This window comes from Macrobrachium nipponense, chromosome 12, assembly GCF_015104395.2.
Source record: "Macrobrachium nipponense isolate FS-2020 chromosome 12, ASM1510439v2, whole genome shotgun sequence".
Taxonomy (NCBI): Eukaryota; Metazoa; Arthropoda; class Malacostraca; order Decapoda; family Palaemonidae; genus Macrobrachium; species Macrobrachium nipponense.
Genome location: NC_087205.1, coordinates 37,313,976 through 37,336,377, shown reverse-complemented (window position 1 = coordinate 37,336,377; position 22,402 = coordinate 37,313,976). Strand labels below are relative to the sequence as shown.

General features: G+C 35.6%; 1 protein-coding gene across 1 annotated transcript in view; it reads right to left on the bottom strand.

The window, feature by feature from the left end:
* Positions 1–22,402, bottom strand: part of LOC135224779 (protein piccolo-like) — an 819,328-nt gene that overhangs the window by 57,193 nt on the left and 739,733 nt on the right. Inside the window, 2 exon segments of the mRNA XM_064264104.1 lie at positions 9,247–9,308; positions 16,608–16,702. Of these exon segments, the coding sequence (XP_064120174.1) occupies positions 9,247–9,308; positions 16,608–16,702 (157 nt within the window).

The window sequence follows — 22,402 nt, the reverse complement described above, 5'->3', positions numbered from 1 at the left end:
TTAAATGAGAAAACGATCCCTGACCGCTACCCAGCCTTGTGCATACCAGATCTTTTTGTTGAAATTGGGGGACATAATATTTATAGCTCAATTGATTTGGCGCAGGGTTTCCTACAGGTCCCTCTTAGTGAGAGTAGCAAGGAATATACCGCTTTTTCAGTGCCCAAGGGACACTATGAATTTACGCGAATGCCTTTCGGTTTATCGGGCAGTCCGATGACTTTTACCAGGTTGGTGAACACAGTTTTGCACGGGTTACTGGGCAAAAATGTTTTTGTGTATATGGATGACATCCTGATCGCAACGGACACGAACGCGCAACACCTGGAAGTGCTTACAGAAGTACTTAGGAGGCTTAGATTAGCGGGGTTGAAAGGAAGGGGTTAGAGTAAATGACGATAAAGTCAAAGCAATAGCGAATTTTCGCACCCCCAGATCAAAGAAAGAGATTAAGTCAATCCTGGGTATCGCCGGTTTCTTTAGGAGGTTTGTGAAAGGGTTCTCTAATATAGCAGCTCCCCTAACTGATGCGTTGCGGGAAGACGTTCAATTTCAATGGAAGGAACCCCAGGTGGAGAGTTTTCAAAAGCTCAAGAACGCGCTAATGAATCCCCCTGTTTTGAAGTTTCCAGATTTTAGGGAACCTTTTACATTAGTGACTGATGCAAGCCAGGAAGGTATAGGTGCTTGCCTTATGCAAAAGTTTGATGGGAGATTTCATCCTATAGCTTTTTATAGCAGGAAGTTCAGAACAAAGGGCAGCAACGAGAAGTCCATGGCCACCATAGATAAAGAAGCCTTTGCAATAGTGTTGAGCTTAGTTCATTTCAAAATGTTACTGATGGGGAATAAAGTAGAAGTTCTTACAGACCACAAACCATTACTAGATGTTTTTAATAAACTCGATTTGTCGGCCAAAAGAGCTCGATGGTTTTTAACTATCAGAGATTTTGATGCAAAGCTCAAATATATAGAGGGCAAATTTAACGTTGTTGCTGATGCTCTCACCAGGAGTTTTCATGACGCAGAAGGTTTCCAAGTCGCTCAAGTTACTAGCAAAACCATACAATAGGATATACCTCGCGTAGAGCAAAGGCAAAATGAAGACGAGATTTTAGCAGATGCAAAAGCGTTTCTAAGAGGGGAATTAGTCAGGAAACGGTATAAGTTGCCTTTTTCGGGTTTGGAGTTAGAAGGTAATCTATTGGTTAGGAAAATTAAATATAAGTTAAGAAACAGTGAAAGTAAAGGAGAGACGACACAGATCGTAATTCCGAAGGTCCTAATTCCAGTGGTTTTGGATATAGTTCATTGCAGGTTCGGTAGTCCTCACTTGGGAATAGAAAAAACGTATGAAGAGGTTCGTGCTAAATACATTTAGAAAAATATGGGGAAAGATGTGGAAAATTTTGTAAGGAATTTTACGGTGTGCAACGCATGTAAGCCTGCAAGGACAACTTCATGCAAAATAGGATCGTATCCTATACCGAGTAGACCTTTTCAGAGAATACATATGGATATCTTAGGGAATTTTTGTGAGTCTAGATATGCGAACAAGTACTTGTTAGTGATAATAGATGAACTTACAAGGATAGTAGAAATTTTCCCACTTAAGCATAAAACGGCCGAAGAAGTAGCCATAGCGTTTTTCAATGGTATCATTTGCAGATATGGCTCACCTGAAGTTCTATTAACCGACAATGGGAGGGAATTTGTGAACAAAACCTTGGAATGTTTAGCTGAAGTCATGGGGATACAGAAAGTGACAATTATTTCATACAGACCCGAGGCAAATGGGTTGTGCGAACGAGCAAACAGGAAAGTGCTCGAAGCTCTCAGGAAAACTGTACTAGGTGGTAATGATAAGAATTGGGACAGATATATTAATGTTGTTAGACATAGTATTAACACTATGGTTAGTGATTCAATTAAAATGTCCCCATTTGAAGCTTTGTTTGGTTGTCCAGCGTGAGGCACATTTGATTTGCTAACTATGACTCATCATGGGGAGGATACGGTCGAGGCTCTGATATCCACAGCGAGAGAGAGACACACATGTCTCAGCCGTAATCTCAAATCCACAACCAGAGATATGGTACAGAAGAGTAATAGTAAATTGTCTGATCCCAAGATCAATGTCGGAGACAAGGTATTTTTAAAACTTAACGTGAGAAATGAGTTAAATTACAAACTAGGCCCGAAGTTTGAAGGTCCTTTTCACCTTTTCGAGTCATTGAAGAGAAAATTGGAAACAGATTTGTAGTCTTAAATGAACAAACAGGTCAGTCGAGGTTAACACATATCTTGAAATTGAAAAGAATTGGTTGTGGTGATTAATATATTGTCGCGCAATTGCATTTTTTTCCTTTTTTTCTTGCTGTCTATTTTTTGCGATTTGGTGACAGAATGCCTTCACATTTTTGTTTCTCTCTTTTATTTCCTTCTACGTTTTTCTTCTTATTATGCGCAAATCTGCGGCGTTTTGGCGTAAGATTTCGGGGTTAATATTTTACTTAGGTACGTGTTGAAATACGGCAAATTTTTGCTTTAGCTGAGAAACGGGATGATTTTTTTGGCGTGGGATCATTAATTAAATAGAGGAAATATTTATATCACCGGAGTGGTGTTATTATTAAGATGATGATTTATATATATAAGGAGATGGTATTAATCCTTGAGGGTGACTTCCTTTTTTTTGGTGGTATATAATTATGGAATTGCGAGTTTATGGTAGTTTTTTTTGTCCCGAATAGGTGATAATTTCTTATATAATTGGACAGTATCGTTTGGGAAAATTATGTCTTCGAGACAATCTTCGGAACACCTTGGTCATATCCTAGAGATAGTTCTGTGGAATGTGCTGATATAGTTTCAGTATAGAACATTTTTTTTTGAGAATCATGAGTTTTTGGCGTTGCGAGTTTGACTATGCAGCAGTTCGAAGCACATGAAAGTGTTCACAGGTGGATTTTTTTGCTAACATTGCTGTAATGAGTCCGGTTGCGGGTTTTCCCCTTTGGAGTTGATCACTCGGGGATTTGCACTATTTTCGTAGATGCTGATTATGGCATTTCACGGGAACGTATCATGTAAGGGGATTCTTTTCTGGTCGATGGGTTTGCTGCGGTAGCAGATTCCGTAACAGTACACATTCCCTTTTGGGAAAGATATTGAATTATATTTGTTTCTTTTTCTCTTATGTGCGTTGTGTAATGGGGGGAAAGTTCACTTATTATTGTAGTTATTATCTTATTCTTTTTTTCTCTTTTTTTTCTTTTGTTACGAGAGATGTTGTAATGGGGGTTATGCTCTAAATAGCATTTTTCTTTTAGATAGGAGATATGATTTGTCAGGGTATGTGAGTTGGATAGAAGGGGTGTTTGGCATTATATTTTATGGAGGCTAGTTATATAAACCATAAAGGGGTTTTTGCTGTTAGACTTATGTGTTCTCTTTTGATAACATGTTTGTCATATATGGAATTATTTGTGAGGATTCAGTGAGTAAAGATTATATTTGGTTTAGCGAGGAATATTTTTAATATTTGCCTAGTAGATTGAGTATATTAATTAGTGACGGATTTGTGGGGTACAACAAGAATTTAGTTATTTTATGACCATGTAGACCTTTTAAATATGGACACACAATGACTTTGGAGAATTCCCAACTCTACGTGATGATGGCGATGGAGACGACTTTGTTCACAGTACCAGAGGTCGAGTCGAGTCTACACACGAATGGCGTTTCTATGGACTGCCTTTACAAAGGATGAGAGGTCTTCCATATATCATCTCAGGAATACGTTCTGGGATAAATCGGGAGTCTACAGTCTTCGATGAGGCGGGTGCGAGTAGCACTTGCATAGAAGTCACGGGATATTTCCATGATAACGGAGTGGTGACCACGTTTACTTCAGTAGAAAACGTCGAATCTACAGTTTCGCCATGAGAGGGTGTTGGATACACTCATGAGGGTCGCAGACGCTGAATAATGGCACGTGCTGAGTTGTTTCGAGTTGGTTTACGCACTCGACCTGCGTCTACAACAATTCGCTCGTCCTACAGGGATCCCAGCTGTTTGATGGGTCCTGCAGGGTTCTCTTGGATTTCTTCATGGTACTTAGTCAGCGTGTCTACAACTCGTCCACTTACATGGAAACCATAAGGCGGTTCGAATTCCGCCTACAGTGGAGACCGTTACAGTCCCGCCGCTGGAGAATAGTGACGAAGAGGAATTTATTTTTGACGACCGTTACAATATACCAATATTAATGGTCATGCTAGGTACTATACTGATCACCATTTGTGTGCTAGGAGTTCATAAACTTTTATGTATTCTACGAAGCGCAAGGGCTCCAGCAACGGAGGTGACCCTAAGTCATGTGGTAAATTGATACATTGTGCATTAGTTGCCGATATGGTGCGCGACGGGAGTGCACTACTTTTTTTTTGAGCCGGCCAATGTATTTTATACATATGAGCCGTTTGTGTGAACAGTGGCTAGGCGGGAGCTAGCAATTTTAGGTGGCCGAGCTCTGTCAAATGAAAAGAGGGGTAATGATTAATAATATGTTTAAAATGCCAATGTAATGTTAAGTGAAGTCACATATCACTTCACACTTGGAGACAGGCTGAACTGTAGGGGCAGCTTACGTGAGAAAGGAATTTGAATACGCAAGCAGTTTAACCGAGAGATCACTCACCTGGTCGAGAGGCGTGTACATTCGCTTGTACAGATGTTACAAGCCTAATAGTCCAAGGCACTTACAAAAGTCACATTCTTTTTAGGTGAACGCTAAGAGGTGTTACACGCCGAGTGTCGGGAGACAAAGCCCCATCATACAGATGGGTCTTATTCCATGGCTAATTTAGAGACGGGAATCTCTAACCTTACTAATACGATGAACTTATTGACATTTTGGGTCTGGGAGTGATTTCTTAGTCAGGAGGGTAGAATGTTAACTTACTGGTTTCTTTATGGGCAGTTTTGGGATTTCTACCATTATGACTTGTTAATCCTTTTGTCCTATTTTATAATCTACTGCTTTGGGTAATAAATAGTATATTTTTGTACTTACGAGATCTTAATAGCCTAATGACATGATTGCAGACAGAGGGCACTACTGACAACAGGTAAGAGGTTCCAGTTTGTGTAGTTTAGTGAACAGGGGGGTTGGGGGGGGGGTAGAAACAGACAACATATATATATAGATATATATATATATATATAGATATATATATATATATATATATATATCTATATATATATATATATATATATATATATATATAGATATAGATATTATAGATTATATAACATTATATATCTATATCTAACATATATGATTATCCAGAATATATAATAGCCTACATAATATATATATATTATTATATACAGATATATAATATATATATATCTATATATATATATATTAGAGATCTATCTATATTAAGATATATTATAATATATATATATACTATAGAATATATCTATTAATATTATATATAGATATATATAGTAGATTATAATATATATATTAAGATTCGATCATCTAAATATTATATACATATATATTATATATATATACTATTATATATATCTCTATATATATATATATATATATATATATATATATCATATATATATATATATAATATATAGATATATATATATATATATATATATATATATATATATATATATATATATATGTGTGTGTGTGTGTGAGTGTGGGTGTGTGTTTGTGTGTGAGTACTTGTGTATATACTCGCACGTACACAGTCGCTATCACGTAGCGAATTATCGACCAACGAACCAAAAAAAGAAATAAACAACAAACCTAACACAGAACAAAATCAAGTTGCCCCACGCTGAGCAACGCTGGAATTTCCTGAGATCTGGACTGGAAACACCAATAATACAGAAAAAGACCGAACCCACGCTGTCAAATTTCCAGTTATTCCAGATTAAGTTACAGTTCCAGGCTGGGAAGAAGAAGAGGATGGCGGTCCAGAGGTTTAGAAAGGAGTTTTATTTATTTATTGTTGCGGAGGAGTTTTTTTTAACATCCAATAAAGTTGTTTTGATAAAGTAAAGGGAAGTAAGTTTGTTGGAAATTAAAAGAATGCAGATATTTGGTGGAAATGGACAGAGAAATCTGTCAGAGGTAAATAGAATTGAGAAGTTTGTTGGGAATAAATGGAATGAAGTCTGTTGGATATGAAGATACCTCTGGTTTGTTGGAAATAAATATAATTGGGAAGTGTGTTGGAAGTAAATAGAATAGAGAAGTTTATTGCAAATTAATAAAAGAGGAAAATTTGTTGGGAATGAACAAAGAAGTTTGTAGGGAATGGAGAGAATAGAGAAGTTTGCTAGAAATGGATAGACTATAAAAGCTTGCTGGTAATTAATATAAAGAGAAGATTGTTGGGAATGAATTGGAAAGGAAAGTTTGTTGGATATTAATATGAAGAGAAGATTGTTGGGAATGAATTGGAAAAAAAAATTTGTTGGAATGAATATAATAGAGAAAGTTGTTGGAAATAGAATACAGAAGTTTTTTTTTAATAAATCCAATGCAGAGGTTGGTTGATTATGTCCCCGGGGCGGCAGCGGATCAGCTGGATGGTTGTGGTGAGAAGGGAGGTGGATGAGGTGGGAAGACGATGCAAGGAATAGAAATAAAGGAGAAAGATGACTCGATCGGCCGACCCTGCTATGCAGTGGAACTAATAAAGTCTAAAGAAGAAGAAGAAGTTTGTTGAAGCTGAATAGCAGCAAAGCATAACGAATGGAATAAGTCACATATATCTTAGTAGAACAAGTTAGAAAAAAAATAGAAGAATTCAAAACTTTCCTGACCTTGAAGTTGATACACTTATTTACTTATTTATGTTTTTATTCACGCATTCGTTTATCTTATTTATTTATTCATTAAATCATTTATCTATTTGTTTCTCTATCTAATTAACATTTATTTCGTATATGGAGAATCTAGTCCCGAGTAGTTTGCTAAAAATTTAAGTAATTTAATCCGTCACATAATAATAATAATAATAATAATAATAATAATAATAATAATAATAATAATAATAATAATAATAATAATAATAATAATAAACGTCATGAGAAATGCATGTCCTCATGACATTTCACATACCTCCGAACAAAATATTATGCATCATATTCAACAATTGCACGTGATAATAAAGAAACCCTTTTTATTTTGTTATTTCAATAACTTTCGAACCGCTACATGTAAATATAATAATAATAATTTCACACGTCACAAGTCACAATTGATTCACAAATATTTATCGCCAATATTTTTGAGCAACTTTGGCGTTATGAACGCGAAATAAAATTCCCTCAAAATAATGCCCTGACAATTCACGTAAACAATGGGTGGTATCTCACTTCTAAATTGGGGAAAAGTTTCAACAAAAAGTCGTTTAACCAGAAGAGCTTCGCTTATTTATTGTTAATTATAATGCTGGCCAAATGCCCGTTCTTTATTTTTTCAAATGAAAATGGGTTTCCATTGATATCTTTTCTGTTCACGCTACTTTTTTTGTTTGTTTGTGTGAAGAATGGTATTTTTTTTAGGTGAGCTGATTTGAAATAATCCGTTTTCTCAAGGATGGCCTCTTTTTTTTAAATCTAAGGTCAATTTCTATTTTGTGAGCATCAGACACTATATATAAATATATATATATATAATGTATATGTGTGTATCTATATAATACTAAAATTGTCTTGTTTGTGTGTTTGAATGTACATTAGAAATCTCGGAGGTTTCTGTGGCTTCCACTCTCTCACCCTTCCCTCTCCCCTTCCCTCCCCTACCCTTTCTCCTCTTGTCCCCTCCCCTTTCACTCCTCCTTCCCCTCTCCCTCACCCTACTACCCCCTATTCCTACTTCCCCCCTAGCTTTAAAAAGGAGAGAGCCATGTCAACTCCGTTGAATCAAATACCTCAGGTCAGATTGAATGAGAACCTTTAAATTCTTCCCGGGCAATGAATGGTTTAAATCACCTCCTCCCCCTTTATTTTGCGCGAGTCAGCGGATACCTGCATCTTCTGAACTCCATCAGGGCATTTAAATCGCCCTTGGGGTTCACTGTATCGGGGCTCTTGGTGGGTAGAAGTTTAAATGCCGCCTTTCTGTGTCAAAGGCGCGAAAAAAAAGAAGCGATTTTAGGCAGATGCGTTTTCTTTATTGACTTTTTTTTTTTTTTACATACCTAAGAAGTAAAGTATCTTCTTTCGTCTCCGCCATTATTTGAAGCCCATCCTTGCGAACCTTTATTTGCAATTTCATTAAATATATAATTTCCTAGACGAGATGAATTTTACCGAAGGTATAGAATCTTTGATGCTTCTTGTCTTCCGAAAATAATCTGGAGTTGATTCACACTGTACGATTACGTTTACATAAGTCCTGTGACGTAAATTATTTCAATGTAGAAATCAACAACGGTGTCTGAAATATCGTCTCGAATATAGGCCTAGTATACTTGCGTGTGCACACACACACACACATGCGCGCACGCACACATATATATATACATCGAGCTACAAATGTCCTTTAATATCTAATTCGCTCTACCTCGGAATTAATATATTTTCATATATGTTAACCGAAAGGGAATTTTTTAGTCTATGGTTTGCGCCCGTGAGCCGACAAAATCTATCGACTAAAAAATTCCACTTCGGTTAACATATATGAAAATATATTAATTTCGAGGTAATGCGAATTAGATACTAAAGGACATTAAATTGTAACTCGATGTATGTATACGAATCACGGTAATGTGATATGACTCCACACACCACAACACACACACACACACATCACATATATATATATTAAAGATATATATTAGATATCTATCTATATATATATAGATGATAGATAAGTATATATATATATATATATATATAGATATTACATATATTTAGATATATATAGATATCTAGATATATAGAATATATATATCTATAAATATATATATATATATAGAGATATATATAGAATTAGATATTAAAGGACACTGTAGCTCGATATATGTATATGAAACACGGAAATGTGATATGACTTATATATATATATATAATATTAATATATATATATATTATATATTATATATATATATATATATAGATAATATATATAAAGAGAGAGAGAGAGAGAGCGAGAGAGAGAGAGAGAGAGAGAGAGAGAGAGAGAGAGAGATTACTTACTTCTGTGAGCAGTGTCAGACATATCCCTCTGTATTTTGACTCTCCTTTCTCGGCCAGTGGTGCTGGAAAGATAAAAATTGAGGTATTAAAATGTGATAAAAATCATAAATTATTATAAATTTCTCCTTTAAAGTTCAGAAGGATACCTGCAGTGTATGTAGGGTAATTTGCTCAAGTGTAAATCGTCCTTCTCTCTCTCTAGCAAGTGTACCTAAGGCATTAATGTGTATAAAACTTACTTCATTTAATTGAAGAATAGACGTATTATGGTTACTTTTTATCTAATAAAAAGTAACTTTTCTTTATTTCTAAAATAACTTTTCTTTATTTACCTTACAAATATTTTCAATGAAAGGAATTCCATATAACATTAAATATATAAAAGATTAATTTAAATACAACAATTGTTGTATTATTGTTTCGACCATCAAGATTAGACAAAAGACTCAAGAGTTTACGAAACCAAATCCTGGCGTTGTTTTCTACATAAATCATCAACTTTTGTATGAATAAATAACACTCAGGGTCCCGGGAACTCTCGACTTTGAGTGACATTTCACCCGTCTCTAAATCTTCCGCTCCTCTTTCACCAAAGAGAATAGAGGAAGTGAACGAAATCTTCTGAGAACGAGTGGTAATAAAAGAATGTCTCGTACCACACTTCACACACCCCAAGGAGCCATGATGTGGGAGGGATGGCACTCGGCTGTCCTTCTCCTTTGACTTACTCTCCCCTCAGTTTGAGTATCCCTTCATATATCTCCTTTTGTCATACTTTCTTCCTTTTCGCCCGTAGAGAGAGGAGAGAGAGAGAGAGAGAGAGAGAGAGAGAGAGAGAGAGAGAGAGAGATTAAATATATATATATTTGTGATTAGATATCGTTCCTTAAATGAAGTATATTATTGTTTTACACCTGATGAAAAATGACATCGTATCTATTTATCTATATATGTATATATATTCAGTGAAAGTCTTTCCCACAAAAACCAGGCGACCTAGTCTGATTTTACCACCATAAATATTTTCAGGCGTATCATATTCTAATTTGCATTTGAGATCAATTTAACTAATGGCTCTCATTTACATGGCAATTTTAGAGCCTCAGTCCTGCGTCATCACAGATCAACAATCACTGGAATAATTGAGTAAAACCTTTTGAACAGAATTAGCTGTTTTAAACTAATACTACTTTAGTTCTTATTTCTAACAGGGCAAGAAGAGGTTAGATTATCTATTCAGCATAGCTCGATTTTTTATATTTAAATGATTTAGTGAAAAAAAAGCCGAACATAGGGAACATAGGGTACTTGGACATAATAAACTAATATCTGTCACACGAGATCGATTCCCCGGGGGGTGGGTGGGTTGGAGGTGTGGTAACTCCTCGGGCACATTTTCTGAACACGCAATCGTGTCTCTATTGACCTAAACAGCGAATTCTAAACCTGGTGATCAAGCAACTGCTAAGGAGTGTATCCGGGGTAGAGCAGGTCCGGGGGGCCGGGGGCGCGGGTGAGACTAGCAGCTTGACACCCTAAAGACCTGTCGATAACCGGAAGGAGGAAAAGGTTTGGCGAATAATGTCGAATAAGGACGAAAATCTCTTTCTTGACCGGAGACGCGGCGATAATCGTTGTCAGTCATAATTCAGTGGGTGGAAGGCGATTTCCGTGTTGCATTCCACACCTCATGAATAGAGTGATTCAGCGCCTCCGGGATGAGAAGTGTTTGTATCTGGGAGTGGGATTCTCAGCCCTTTATTCTCCTCGGCTTGAGGATATCACGTTCTCTTTTCCTTCTATTGCCGTTTTCTTTCTATTAATTTTCAAGTTCTTTTTAAGACTCTGTTATCTTCTTTCTTCTTAATTAACATTACTTACTATGTGGGATTTCTACCCCTTTATTCTCCTCAGCTGGAGAATATCACCCCATTTCCTTCTCCTTTTGAAGAAATTTTCCTTCAATTATCTTTGTTTTTTTTTTCTTTAATTTCTGAGTAGGGATATATTTCTCTAATCCATCCTCTTTCTTCTCAATATTACTTGACATACGCTCTTACACTTTTTTTCTGCTCTTTCCTTCTTATTCCTTTATCATATTACGCCTTTTCTCATCTTTCTCTTGTGCTCTTAAGTAATATATTTCATTCTGACTTTACTATTATATTATTTCTCCTTTTCGTTCTCTTGCTTAATATCATTACTCTTCCAACTTGAGTGATTTTTAACAAAATGTGATAGCAAACTCTAGGGAGATATTTTATCATATTCATGAATAACAAATAGAAACTACATTTCTTAGTATAAGTCTGAAATATTAAATGGATCTTACAGTATCTTCTAAAGAGAAATGAATAAACATATTAGTCTGTCCTTGGAATAATCAATCAACTGTAGTGTTAATATACAGAATCATGTGTGTTTAACGAGAAAAATATAAAAATTAATTGATAAATTAAATGTCTTTTGTTGATAAAAGCTCTCCAGTAATGGATCATTCTTATCATTCTTTTTTTTTTTTTTTTTTTTTTTTTTTTTTTTTTTTTTTTTTATTATATTATATTATTTTTTTTTTTTTTCTTTTTTTTTTTTTTTTTTTTTTTTGCTCTATCACAGTCTTCCAATTCGACTGGGTGGTATTTATAGTGTGGGGTTCCGGGTTTGCATCCTGCCTCCTTAGGAGTCCATCACTTTTCTTACTATGTGTGCCGTTTCTAGGATCACACTCTTCTGCATGAGACCTGGAGCTACTTCAGCCTCTAGTTTTTCTAGATTCCTTTTCAGGGATCTTGGGATCGGCCTAGTGCTCCTATGATTATGGGTACGATTTCACTGGCATATCCCATATCCTTCTTATTTCTATTTTCAGATCTTGATACTTATCAATTTTTTTCCCTCTCTTTCTCTTCAACTATGGTGTCCCATGGTATTGCGACATCAATGAGTGATACTTTCTTCTTGACTTTGTCAGTCAACGTCACGTCTGGTCTATTGCACGTATCACCCTATCCGTTTCTGATACCATAGTCCCCAGAGGATCTTTGCCTGATCGTTTTCTATCACTCCCTCAGGTTGGTGCTCGTACCACTTATTACTGCAAGGTAGCTGATGTTTCTTGCACAGGCTCCAGTGGAGGGCTTTTGCCACTGAATCATGCCTCTTTTTGTACTGGTTCTGTGCAAGTGCCGGGCATTCACTTGCTATGTGGTTTATGGTTTCATTTTTCGTATTGCACTTCCTACATATGGGAGAGATGTTATTTCCGTCTATCGTACTTTGAACATATCTGGTTCTTAGGGCCTGATCTTGTGCGCTGTTATCATTCCTTCAGTTTCCTTCTTTAGCTCTCCCCTCTGTAGCCATTGCCAATTGTCATCGCTGGCTAGTTCTTTAGTCTGTCTCATGTATTGTCCGTGCATTATTATTATTATTATTATTATTATTATTATTATTATTTTATTATTATTATTTATTATTATTATTATAAAAAATATCCGCTATAGTTAAGTTAGGTAAAACTAGTATATTTATGCTGCTTATGATTATTATTATTATTATTATTATTAACAATTATTCACTGCCACTATAGTAAGTAGTAAACTAGTAATATTTATGCTGCTGATGATTTTATTATTACTAGTCGTAGATAAAGGACCAGTGATAAAGCAGTAACAATATTAGTCCTAGTAATAATTTTTCATTATTTGCAGAGCATGAACCCTATTCATATAGAACAGGCCAACTCCAAGGGGTCATTGACTTGAAATTCAATCTTCCAAAGAATACGTTGCTCGTTCCAAAGAAGCAACAAAATGTAAAGGGAAATGCCGAAAGAAGACATCTATCAAAAAAGAACAAAAATGAAAAAAACTCATAAATGCAAAAATAAAAATGCAAGTCAAATAGGAGCTATTATTGTTATTCTAACTTCAGAAACCTATCAGTGACACCATCCCCCAATTTTTTTTCCTTCTAAGGCGGATCTTGGCTCGTCTCGTAAACAGAGATGAAAGAAGTATTATACTCGTAAGAGAGAGAGAGAGAGAGAGAGAGAGAGAGAGAGAGAGAGAGAGAGCCATGTGAAAGCGTCTGGGGAACGCCATCTGAACAAAAGATTCGGAAAATTAAAAGGATTATCTTCAAAAAAGACGTGAGCCATTCCCCTGACGTCATAATATGTTGTTGCTGCTGTTGACTGATGTTATGGCGTTATGGCGTGGTCTGGAGAGAGAGAGAGAGAGAGAGAGAGAGAGAGAGAGAGAGAGAGAGAGAGAGAGAGAGGCGAGTGTAAATATCTCCGAATGATAGAAATTAAACGAGTAGGTACTATGTGTTGTTGCTGACTTATATTATCGAATAGTATGGAGAGAGAGAGAGAGAGAGAGAGAGAGAGAGAGAGAGAGAGAGAGAGAGAATTATATCGTCCTAAATATCGCCGTGGTATAAAACTGAAACAAGTACAAGTGCTATGAATATTTACATCATCATTTCTACTGTCAACACAGATGTCGACATTGATGTTGTTATAGTAAAACCCCCTCCATTCCTCCCCCCACTCCCAAACCCCCTAACCACCGACCCCCGCCCCCCACCCCCCAACCAAAGAAGACCTTTCTTGCCCTGAAGTGACTTTGGAAGAACGGAAGCTGATGTTCTCATCCATCAGCCGAATCTCAGACCGAGGAACGAAATTCTGAGTGCGATAAACATCGAAGATCTATCTCCCATTATGAAAACCTGGGTTATTTTTATGCCTTGATCTCCTATTCTGCGAATTCTCATCAGCTTTTTGTCTTTCAGAGGGTTAACGTCGTTGGTTTCCCTAACGAAATGGCCGTTATTAGTGTCTCCTAGTAGCCCAGACCTGTTGGCGACCAAGGAGCACATCGAAAAAGAAGAAAATATTAAGAAAACAGAAAATAAAGCCCTGAAGAGAACATCATCAACTATCTTTTCCTAAATGAAATGTGAATTACTTTAGTACACACTCCTTTCAGATAGGTACTATAGTTTCTGCTGCTAGCCCAGACCTGTTGGAAGAAAGGAATAAACTTCATAAAGAAAGAAACGAGGAAGGAAATAAAGAACAAAGCCTGGGAAAATACATCATCAATATCCTTTCCTCTCCTAAGATAGGAAACAGTTTGGATTGGTTTCCTCGTGTCTACGGGTAGCCCAGACCTGCTGACGACAAGGGAGAAGACCAAAGGGGAAGAAAATAGAAAGAAAATAGAAAAGTACATCATCAACTTTCTCTTCTCTCCTCCCTTGGCAACCTGAATCCCCAAAATTGCCATCAAATGCGCCTCTTATTTATGGCCTTTAGCTTTAAGGTTTACCCAAGTTCGATAAAGGTACCTCTCCATCTGATGTGATTTATGTACAGGCCACGAAATTATGCAAAACGACGCCTCATAAATATCGCCTGGAGCTGCCCTGTCTGCTTTTAAGAACTTGGACGCGAGACCCCTCGAGTCAGCCTATCGTCGGATCTGTTTATTCAGGGAGACAGAGAGATAAACGGTCGGGGAAGCGAAGAGAGAGATAAACAGGCAACTAGATCCTAGAAGAGAGAGAGAGAGAGAGAGAGAGAGAGAGAGAGAGAGAGAGAGAGTTGCATGAGGTCTGAGAGAAGGTGGGTTCCTTTAAATAAGCTTGAATTCGCACAGGGAGTAAAAGGTCAATTGGTTATATTTATCCGGAGGTAAATGATGACTAGGGAGAAATGATAAAGAGAGAGAGAGAGAGAGAGAGAGAGAGAGAGAGAGAGAGAGAGAGAGAGAGATCTGGAAAAAAGCGTAACCATGAAAATATCCAGACATTTGACTTTATTTACAAGTATAAAGATAAAACATTGATTTAAAATAATGAAAACGCCGAATGAATGAATAAACAAAGAAAAAAGAGAGAAGTAGAAACGCAAAAAAAGCAATTTATAGGCACTGAAGAATAGACCACTAATCGTTGGTTCTTTCGAAAACAGAGGAAAGAAATGCAGACAATAAATCACCAATGATCTGCGGGACCCTTAATTTTAACTAAAGAATGAATTCGCTTGAAAGTAAAAATACTCCTAATTTTACCAAAAGAATGAGCTTGCTTGAAGGAAAATATACTTCTTATTTTACCTAAATGAATGAGTTTGCTTAAAGGTAAATATACTTCTAATTTTACCTAAAACAATGAGTTTGCTTGAAGGTAAATATACTTTATGTAATATACGACAGTAAGAAGACTGGAAAATATCATAAGAAGGAAAACGTAATAAGAAAATATGAATATTGATCATACTGTTTAAGTTTCAGGTAGGTGAGAATATAAGATTACTCAAACCATCTGCATAAATAACTATAAAATTAATACGTAAATAAATAAAACCATTAATAAATAAGTAAACAAATAAATAAATACACAGATGAATAAATAAATAAATGAGATAAATAAACATAATTATTTATTTTTTATCTTATGCAAAGAGGACATAAGTTGACAAAACATGCAACTCTTCTTTTTTCATCAAGATTATAGAAACAGGGACAAAAGAACCACGTGATGGGGTTTCTCACCAAAGAGATAGAAAATCCTCTTCAGAAAGTAAGTTGGGTTTTAATGAGAGAACATGAGTGTGGTCATCTTAATTATTGATGGTATTATTAACCTTAGAAATTCATCATTTTAGTTCATAATGCCTTTACCAATCAAATATTCACGATTCACGTCTTCACGGGTTATTTTTGATCGGAAATGAACCATTTTTGGTTGATTGCTCAAAGAAAATTAATCATTTATCACTTTGAATGTTATTCTTTATTGGAAAATTTTTATTCTTAATGTTTATCATTTTTAAATCGTTAGAAATGATTATTTCTACTGCTGATGATGTTCATCAGAAATTGACTATTATTAGCGTTTTGTAAAATTCTTCCATAATTCCTTATATTATTCTTGAAAAAGAAAATTAATTATACTTAGAACAGGTAATATTGGCTTTCCCTGATTGGCTGATATTTCCAGCCTTTGGCGTTAACCGCCTAATAGCAATGCATTTATCGGGTTTCATCATGAGGTAAATCATTTCTCGAGTGTTTCGGGAACCTAAATATCAAAACGCCTGAATAACGAACGTATACATACATATATAAATGAATATGTATATATATATATGTGTGGGTGTGTATGTATTCATGTAGTATGTGTGTATGTATAGGCAACATACTATTATATAAAATAACCACAAAAATATACTCTATGTTCAAACATAAACGACGCATCTCCCTTGAAATACACTAACAGCCATTCATCCTGGAATGCCTTGAAATATATCACAATGCAACAGCGAGCTGTCTGGTGCGCTGGCTCACTGGAACGGAGCAGCCACGGATGGTGACCGCAGGTTAGGTGGGGGTTGGGGAGGGGGCTGGGGAGGCATATCCATAGCATGCGAAGAACCTTGCAACTTGAAATTGGAAGTAGTGTCCATTATTGGAAATTTCCATAAAGGAGAACAAACAGCTAGGCCGTCGAAGTTTCACAGTTCCGCGCGTTCGCAAACGAGGAATAAAGACTCGTTGCTTAAGATCGGAGGCGCCTTTGTGGTAAGTTTTGGTGTCTATTTTGTGGATGATCTTCTTCGCTGTCTTACATTTTGACTAATTGACTCTCTCTCTCTCTCTCTCTCTCTCTCTCTCTCTCTCTCTCTCTCTTGCATTCCCTTTTAATTAACCTTTCTCTTTAATAATTTCATAATGGTCCTGTATTCTTGTCGAGCCAAAAGGTAAAATATATTCGACAGCAAAAAATCTCTCTCTCTCTCTCTTTTATTGCCTTTTAAGTATCCTTTCTCTTTAACAAAATAATATTGACCCCATATCCCTCTCAGCAACAAAAGTTCAAACACATTCTACGGTATGAATCTCTCTCTGCGTCCCTCTCTCTCTCTCTCTCTCTCTCTCTCTCTCTCTCTCTCTCTCTGTCCATCGAATGCTTTTTAAAGATCCTACAGTTTTTGAACCGGAATTATGTGGCTGTGCTATATATGAGAGACTTCTCGTCAACTGCTGGATAATGACCCTATTTTTATCTTCCAAATTTAAATGAAAATACACCCAGAGTAAGATCAATTCTCTCTCTCTCTCTCTCTCTCTCTCTGTAGTAGCCATCTTGCTTGGTGAGACGTTCCCGCGTGAAATCAGATTAATCAACAGATATCACAAGTTTAGCATACGACTAGAATTTGAGAAATATCTAGAAGTGTTCGTGAACTATCGGTGATAAGATTAGTGTGAAAATAGTAGGATAAAGCGTCTTCTAAGTTAGTTTATCAAGTGTAATACTGTAAATCAGAACAAGATGGCAGTAAGTTCCAACTGCGGGAAGAGATGGCGTAATTTAGCGTGTTTAGCAGATTCGCAATACGATGAGGTAGCAGGAAGGGAACTGGCATTTCTCATCTATGAAATCAGCAACAGTCCTAACCAAAAAGATACAAAAGCATTCATAGATATATTAGAAGGATATAATCCTTCAAACTGGAACAAATCTAATGAAAACATCTTGAAAATAATTGAAGAAGTTCCAAATAAAATCCAAGTGGTCAAGAGACTCATAAAGAAAATATACATAAACCAACATATTCCGACAAAGAAAATGAATAAGGTGAATCTTGTGAATATCCTAATTGACGCATTAGGAAAAAGAATGCCAAAAGCATGCAAACTGTGTAAGGTTTGGTATAGCATAGTCAATCCACAAAACCTAATCAGAAAATGTGCTGCATGCAACATTCCGACCCATCCACAGTGTGCTGAGGTAATACAAGATATGAGAAAAGATACAAAAATTTTTTGTTCAACATGTCTATCATGGATAGACAATGTTATTAAATCAAGATTAATGTACAAATAGTTGAGGATGAAGAAATGAAGAAAAAGAGGAAGAGGAAGAAGAAGAAGAAGAAGAAGAAGAGGAAAACGGAAGAGAAGTAAACAAAAATGAAATGACAGAAAAAAATAAGGAAAACAAAGAACAAGATAAAAGTATGGATGCAGAGATACTCATTGATACTACATATGAGGCAATAAAGCAGCATACCTACGAAGAAATAAATTACGATATGGCAACAGAAAAGCAAATCCCGAAGAGGCTCTACCCAGATCTACACAATGACGGGAAAGAGGAAAAAAATAGACAAGAAAGACAAAATCTGCAACCTTTTGAAAAGAGGGAATTGCAGATTTGGAGAAAGATGTTACTACAAACATCCTAAGGTATGTCACAACTATGAAATATATGGTAAATGTGCATACCTAGATGGATATGGGGATGATTGCAGAGATCTGCATCCAAAAATATGCAAAAACCTAAAAGAAGGAAAAGGATGTAAGTTCGACAAAAAATGCAAATATATGCACCCTGTAGCCATGAATCATAATCAAATAAATAACCAACCAAGTAATAAAATCCAAAATAAGAAAGAAACAAATAAAGAGAGAAATCAAGAATATCAGGTAAAAGAGAAAAGCAAACCACCAATGAGATATGCAGAGATGTCAGCAAAAAATTTCAATGCATCAGCTCCAAAATTCTACTCAAGGGATAATAACTGTATTTATTATGCAAGAGGATATTGCAGAAACGGAGAAAATTGCAGATTCAGACACAAAATGAATAATTATGATGAAGGAAGATCAAATATTATGGAAAAGTTGGATTTTTTAATGTCAGAATTTCTGGAAATGAAAAAAAGAACAACATACCAGAACAGGAAAGAGACATGGAAAATCCTTATTACTACCAATATTAAATGAAGGAGAAAACACGCAAACCATCATAGTGATGAATGCGCAGGGTTTAGTTACGAGTAACTCAAAAGAAAAATAGAGTACTTAGAAGAACTAACCCAAATTGAAAAGAAAATAGATATAATGAATATAAGTGAAACCTGGTATTCCCAAGAGACTGGGAATGATGATCAAATAAAAGGGTTCCAAACTTATAGATCAGATAGAAAAAATAGGAATCAAGGGGGAACCGCAATATATGGGAAAGACAAAAAACAAGGAAAAATATATGAGAAATATAGTAACTCAGAATGTGAACTAATAGCGGTAGAATTTGAATCTGAAAAATTAATGAACATAGTAATATATAGACCGTTCCTAATACTAAGAGTTTGACTTAATAATTGAAAAATTGGATGATATATGTAGAAATCACAAGGACTGGACTATTCTCCTATCGGTGACTTCAACTTTCCTTTCGTAGAATGGAAAGAACGAATAGGAGATTGTGGATGTACTTATACATATAAAAAAGGGAGTAATAGTAGTGCAGAAGATAAGAGGCAATTCGAAAAGCTATTAGATATGCTACTAGAATACAACATTCAACAAATAAATCACCTGCCAACAAGAAAGGAAAATACTTTAGACCTAGTATTTGTGAACGAGGTGAATTATGTTAAAGAAATAATAGTTTATAATGCGAGTATTTCAGACCATAATGTCATAGAATTAACAGTTCATTCCAAAGCAAGTGAAAACAGAGATAAGCAAGAAATGAAAAAGTGGGAAGGATATGGAAAATACAACTTCTACAGTAAAAATATAAAATGGTCAGAAATAAATGAAGAATTAAACAAAGATTGGGATAACATTTTCGTAAGCGATGACATAAGGGTAAATACGGAGATATTATATAAAATATTAGAGAAAATAGTGGATAAATATATACCGAAGAAGAAAAGTAAACATCATTCATGCATACCAAGAGACAGAAGGATCTTGTTCCAGAAAATCAGAAAGTGGAAAAAAGGTCTTGCAAAAGAAAAAATGCATGGAAAGTTGATAGAACTAAAAAGTAAGATAGAAAATGCAGAACAAAAGATTATACAATCAAAAGAAAATGAAAAACGGGAATTGGAAGAAAAAAACCCTATTAAATATCAAAGCAAAACCCCAAACTATTATACTCATATGCGAAGAAGATGAATAAAAGAAGAATAGAAATAGGCCCTCTGAGAATTGAAGGGAGATTAACGAATGAAAAAAAGGAAATTTGCAACATACTGGCAGAACGATATAAGAGAGAATTCACCCCTAGAATAGATAATGAAGATAATGATATAGAAGTAAGGGACGAAAATAGTGAATATTTAGCTGACATAGAAATTAATGAAGCTGATATTGTGCAGGCAATTAATGAAATTAAAAATGGAGCTGCTGCAGGGCCTGATGGAATCCCTGCTATTTTGTTAAAGAAAGTAGTTCATTCTATCGCAAAGCCACTTGCAATATTATTAAGACAAAGTGTAGATACAGGCAAGATTTATGATGAGCACAAATTAGCATATATCACCCCTACTTTCAAAAATGGATCAAGACTTGAGGCAAGTAATTATAGGCCTGTGAGTCTAACATCACATATTATGAAAGTGTATGAAAGGGTAATGAAGAAAAATATTATGAAACATTTAATAAAAAATAATTTGTTTAATATAGGACAACACGGTTTTCGTACCCGGAAAAAGTACACAAACCCAACTGTTAGTCCACCGTGAGAACATATTCAAAAATATGAAAAGCGGAAATGAAACAGATGTGGTTTATCTAGACTTTGCAAAAGCTTTTGACAAAGTAGACCATAATATATTAGCAAAGAAAATTAGAAAACACAATATCGTAGATAAAATAGGAAGATGGTTAAAAGAATTTTTACACAACAGAAAACAGATAGTTATTGCAAACGATGAGAAATCGGATGAAACCAAGGTAATATCCGGTGTGCCACAAGGTACGGTGTTAGCTGCAATACTGTTTGTTATTATGATTGAAGACATAGACAGTAATGTTAAGGATTCGGTAGTGAGTAGTTTCGCTGATGACACAAGAATAAGTAGAGAAATTACTTGTGATGAAGATAGGAACGCTCTACAAAGAGACCTTAACAAAGTATATGATTGGGCAGAGGAAAATAGAATGGTATTTAACTCTGATAAATTTGAATCAATAAATTATGGAGACAGAGAAGGAAAGCTATATGCATATAGGGGACCTAATAATGAGACAATCACAAATAAGGAAGCAGTTAAAGACCTTGGTGTGATGATGAATAGGAACATGTTATGCAATGATCAAATAACAATTCTTTTGGCAAAATGTAAAGCAAAAATGGGAATGTTGTTACGGCACTTCAAAACAAGAAAAGCTGAACACATGATTATGCTTTATAAAACATATGTTCGTAGTCCACTTGAATATTGCAATATGATATGGTACCCACACTATCAAAAGGATATTGCACAAATAGAGAGTGTACAAAGGTCCTTTACAGCTAGAATAGAAGAAGTTAAGGACCTTGACTACTGGGAAAGACTACAATCATTAAAATTATATAGTCTACAAAGGAGAAGAGAACGCTACATGATAATTCAGGCATGGAAACAGATAGAAGGAATAACAGAAAATATCATGGAACTAAAAATATCAGAAAGAGCAAGCAGAGGTAGATTAATAGTGCCCAAAACAATACCAGGAAAAATAAGGAAAGCACACAGGACATTAATCCACTACGCACCAGCATCGATAATGCAGCGTCTATTCAATGCGTTGCCAGCTCATCTGAGGAATATATCAGGAGTGAGCGTAGATGTGTTTAAGAATAAGCTCGACAAATATCTAAACTGCATCCCAGACCATCCAAGATTGGAAGATGCAAAATATACCGGAAGATGTACTAGCAACTCTCTGGTAGACATTAGAGGTGCCTCACACTGAGGGACCTGGGGCAACCCGAACGAACTGTAAGGTCTGTAAGGTAAGGTCTGTAAGGTCTCTCTCTCTCTCTCTCCTGCCCACTCTTTCTCTTTCTTCATTTCACTCTCATTATTTTTATCTTTATTGTTATCTTTCTCTATATCTCTTCCCGATTATTTTGTTTTATTTTCTAATAGTGTCTGAATACAGTTATAACGCAGAAAATATATAAAGTGTAAAGGACTTTATGGGCCATATGCCCTAGATCAATTTGTTAAATTTGACCTATTAATGTGCCTCTCTTTCTCTCACTTTTTCTCCTCTTCTTCTTCTTCTTCTTCACTTGTTCCCTACCTCTCTTATTCAGTGTATTTATTCCTCTCACAGCCTGATCTGAATTTCTC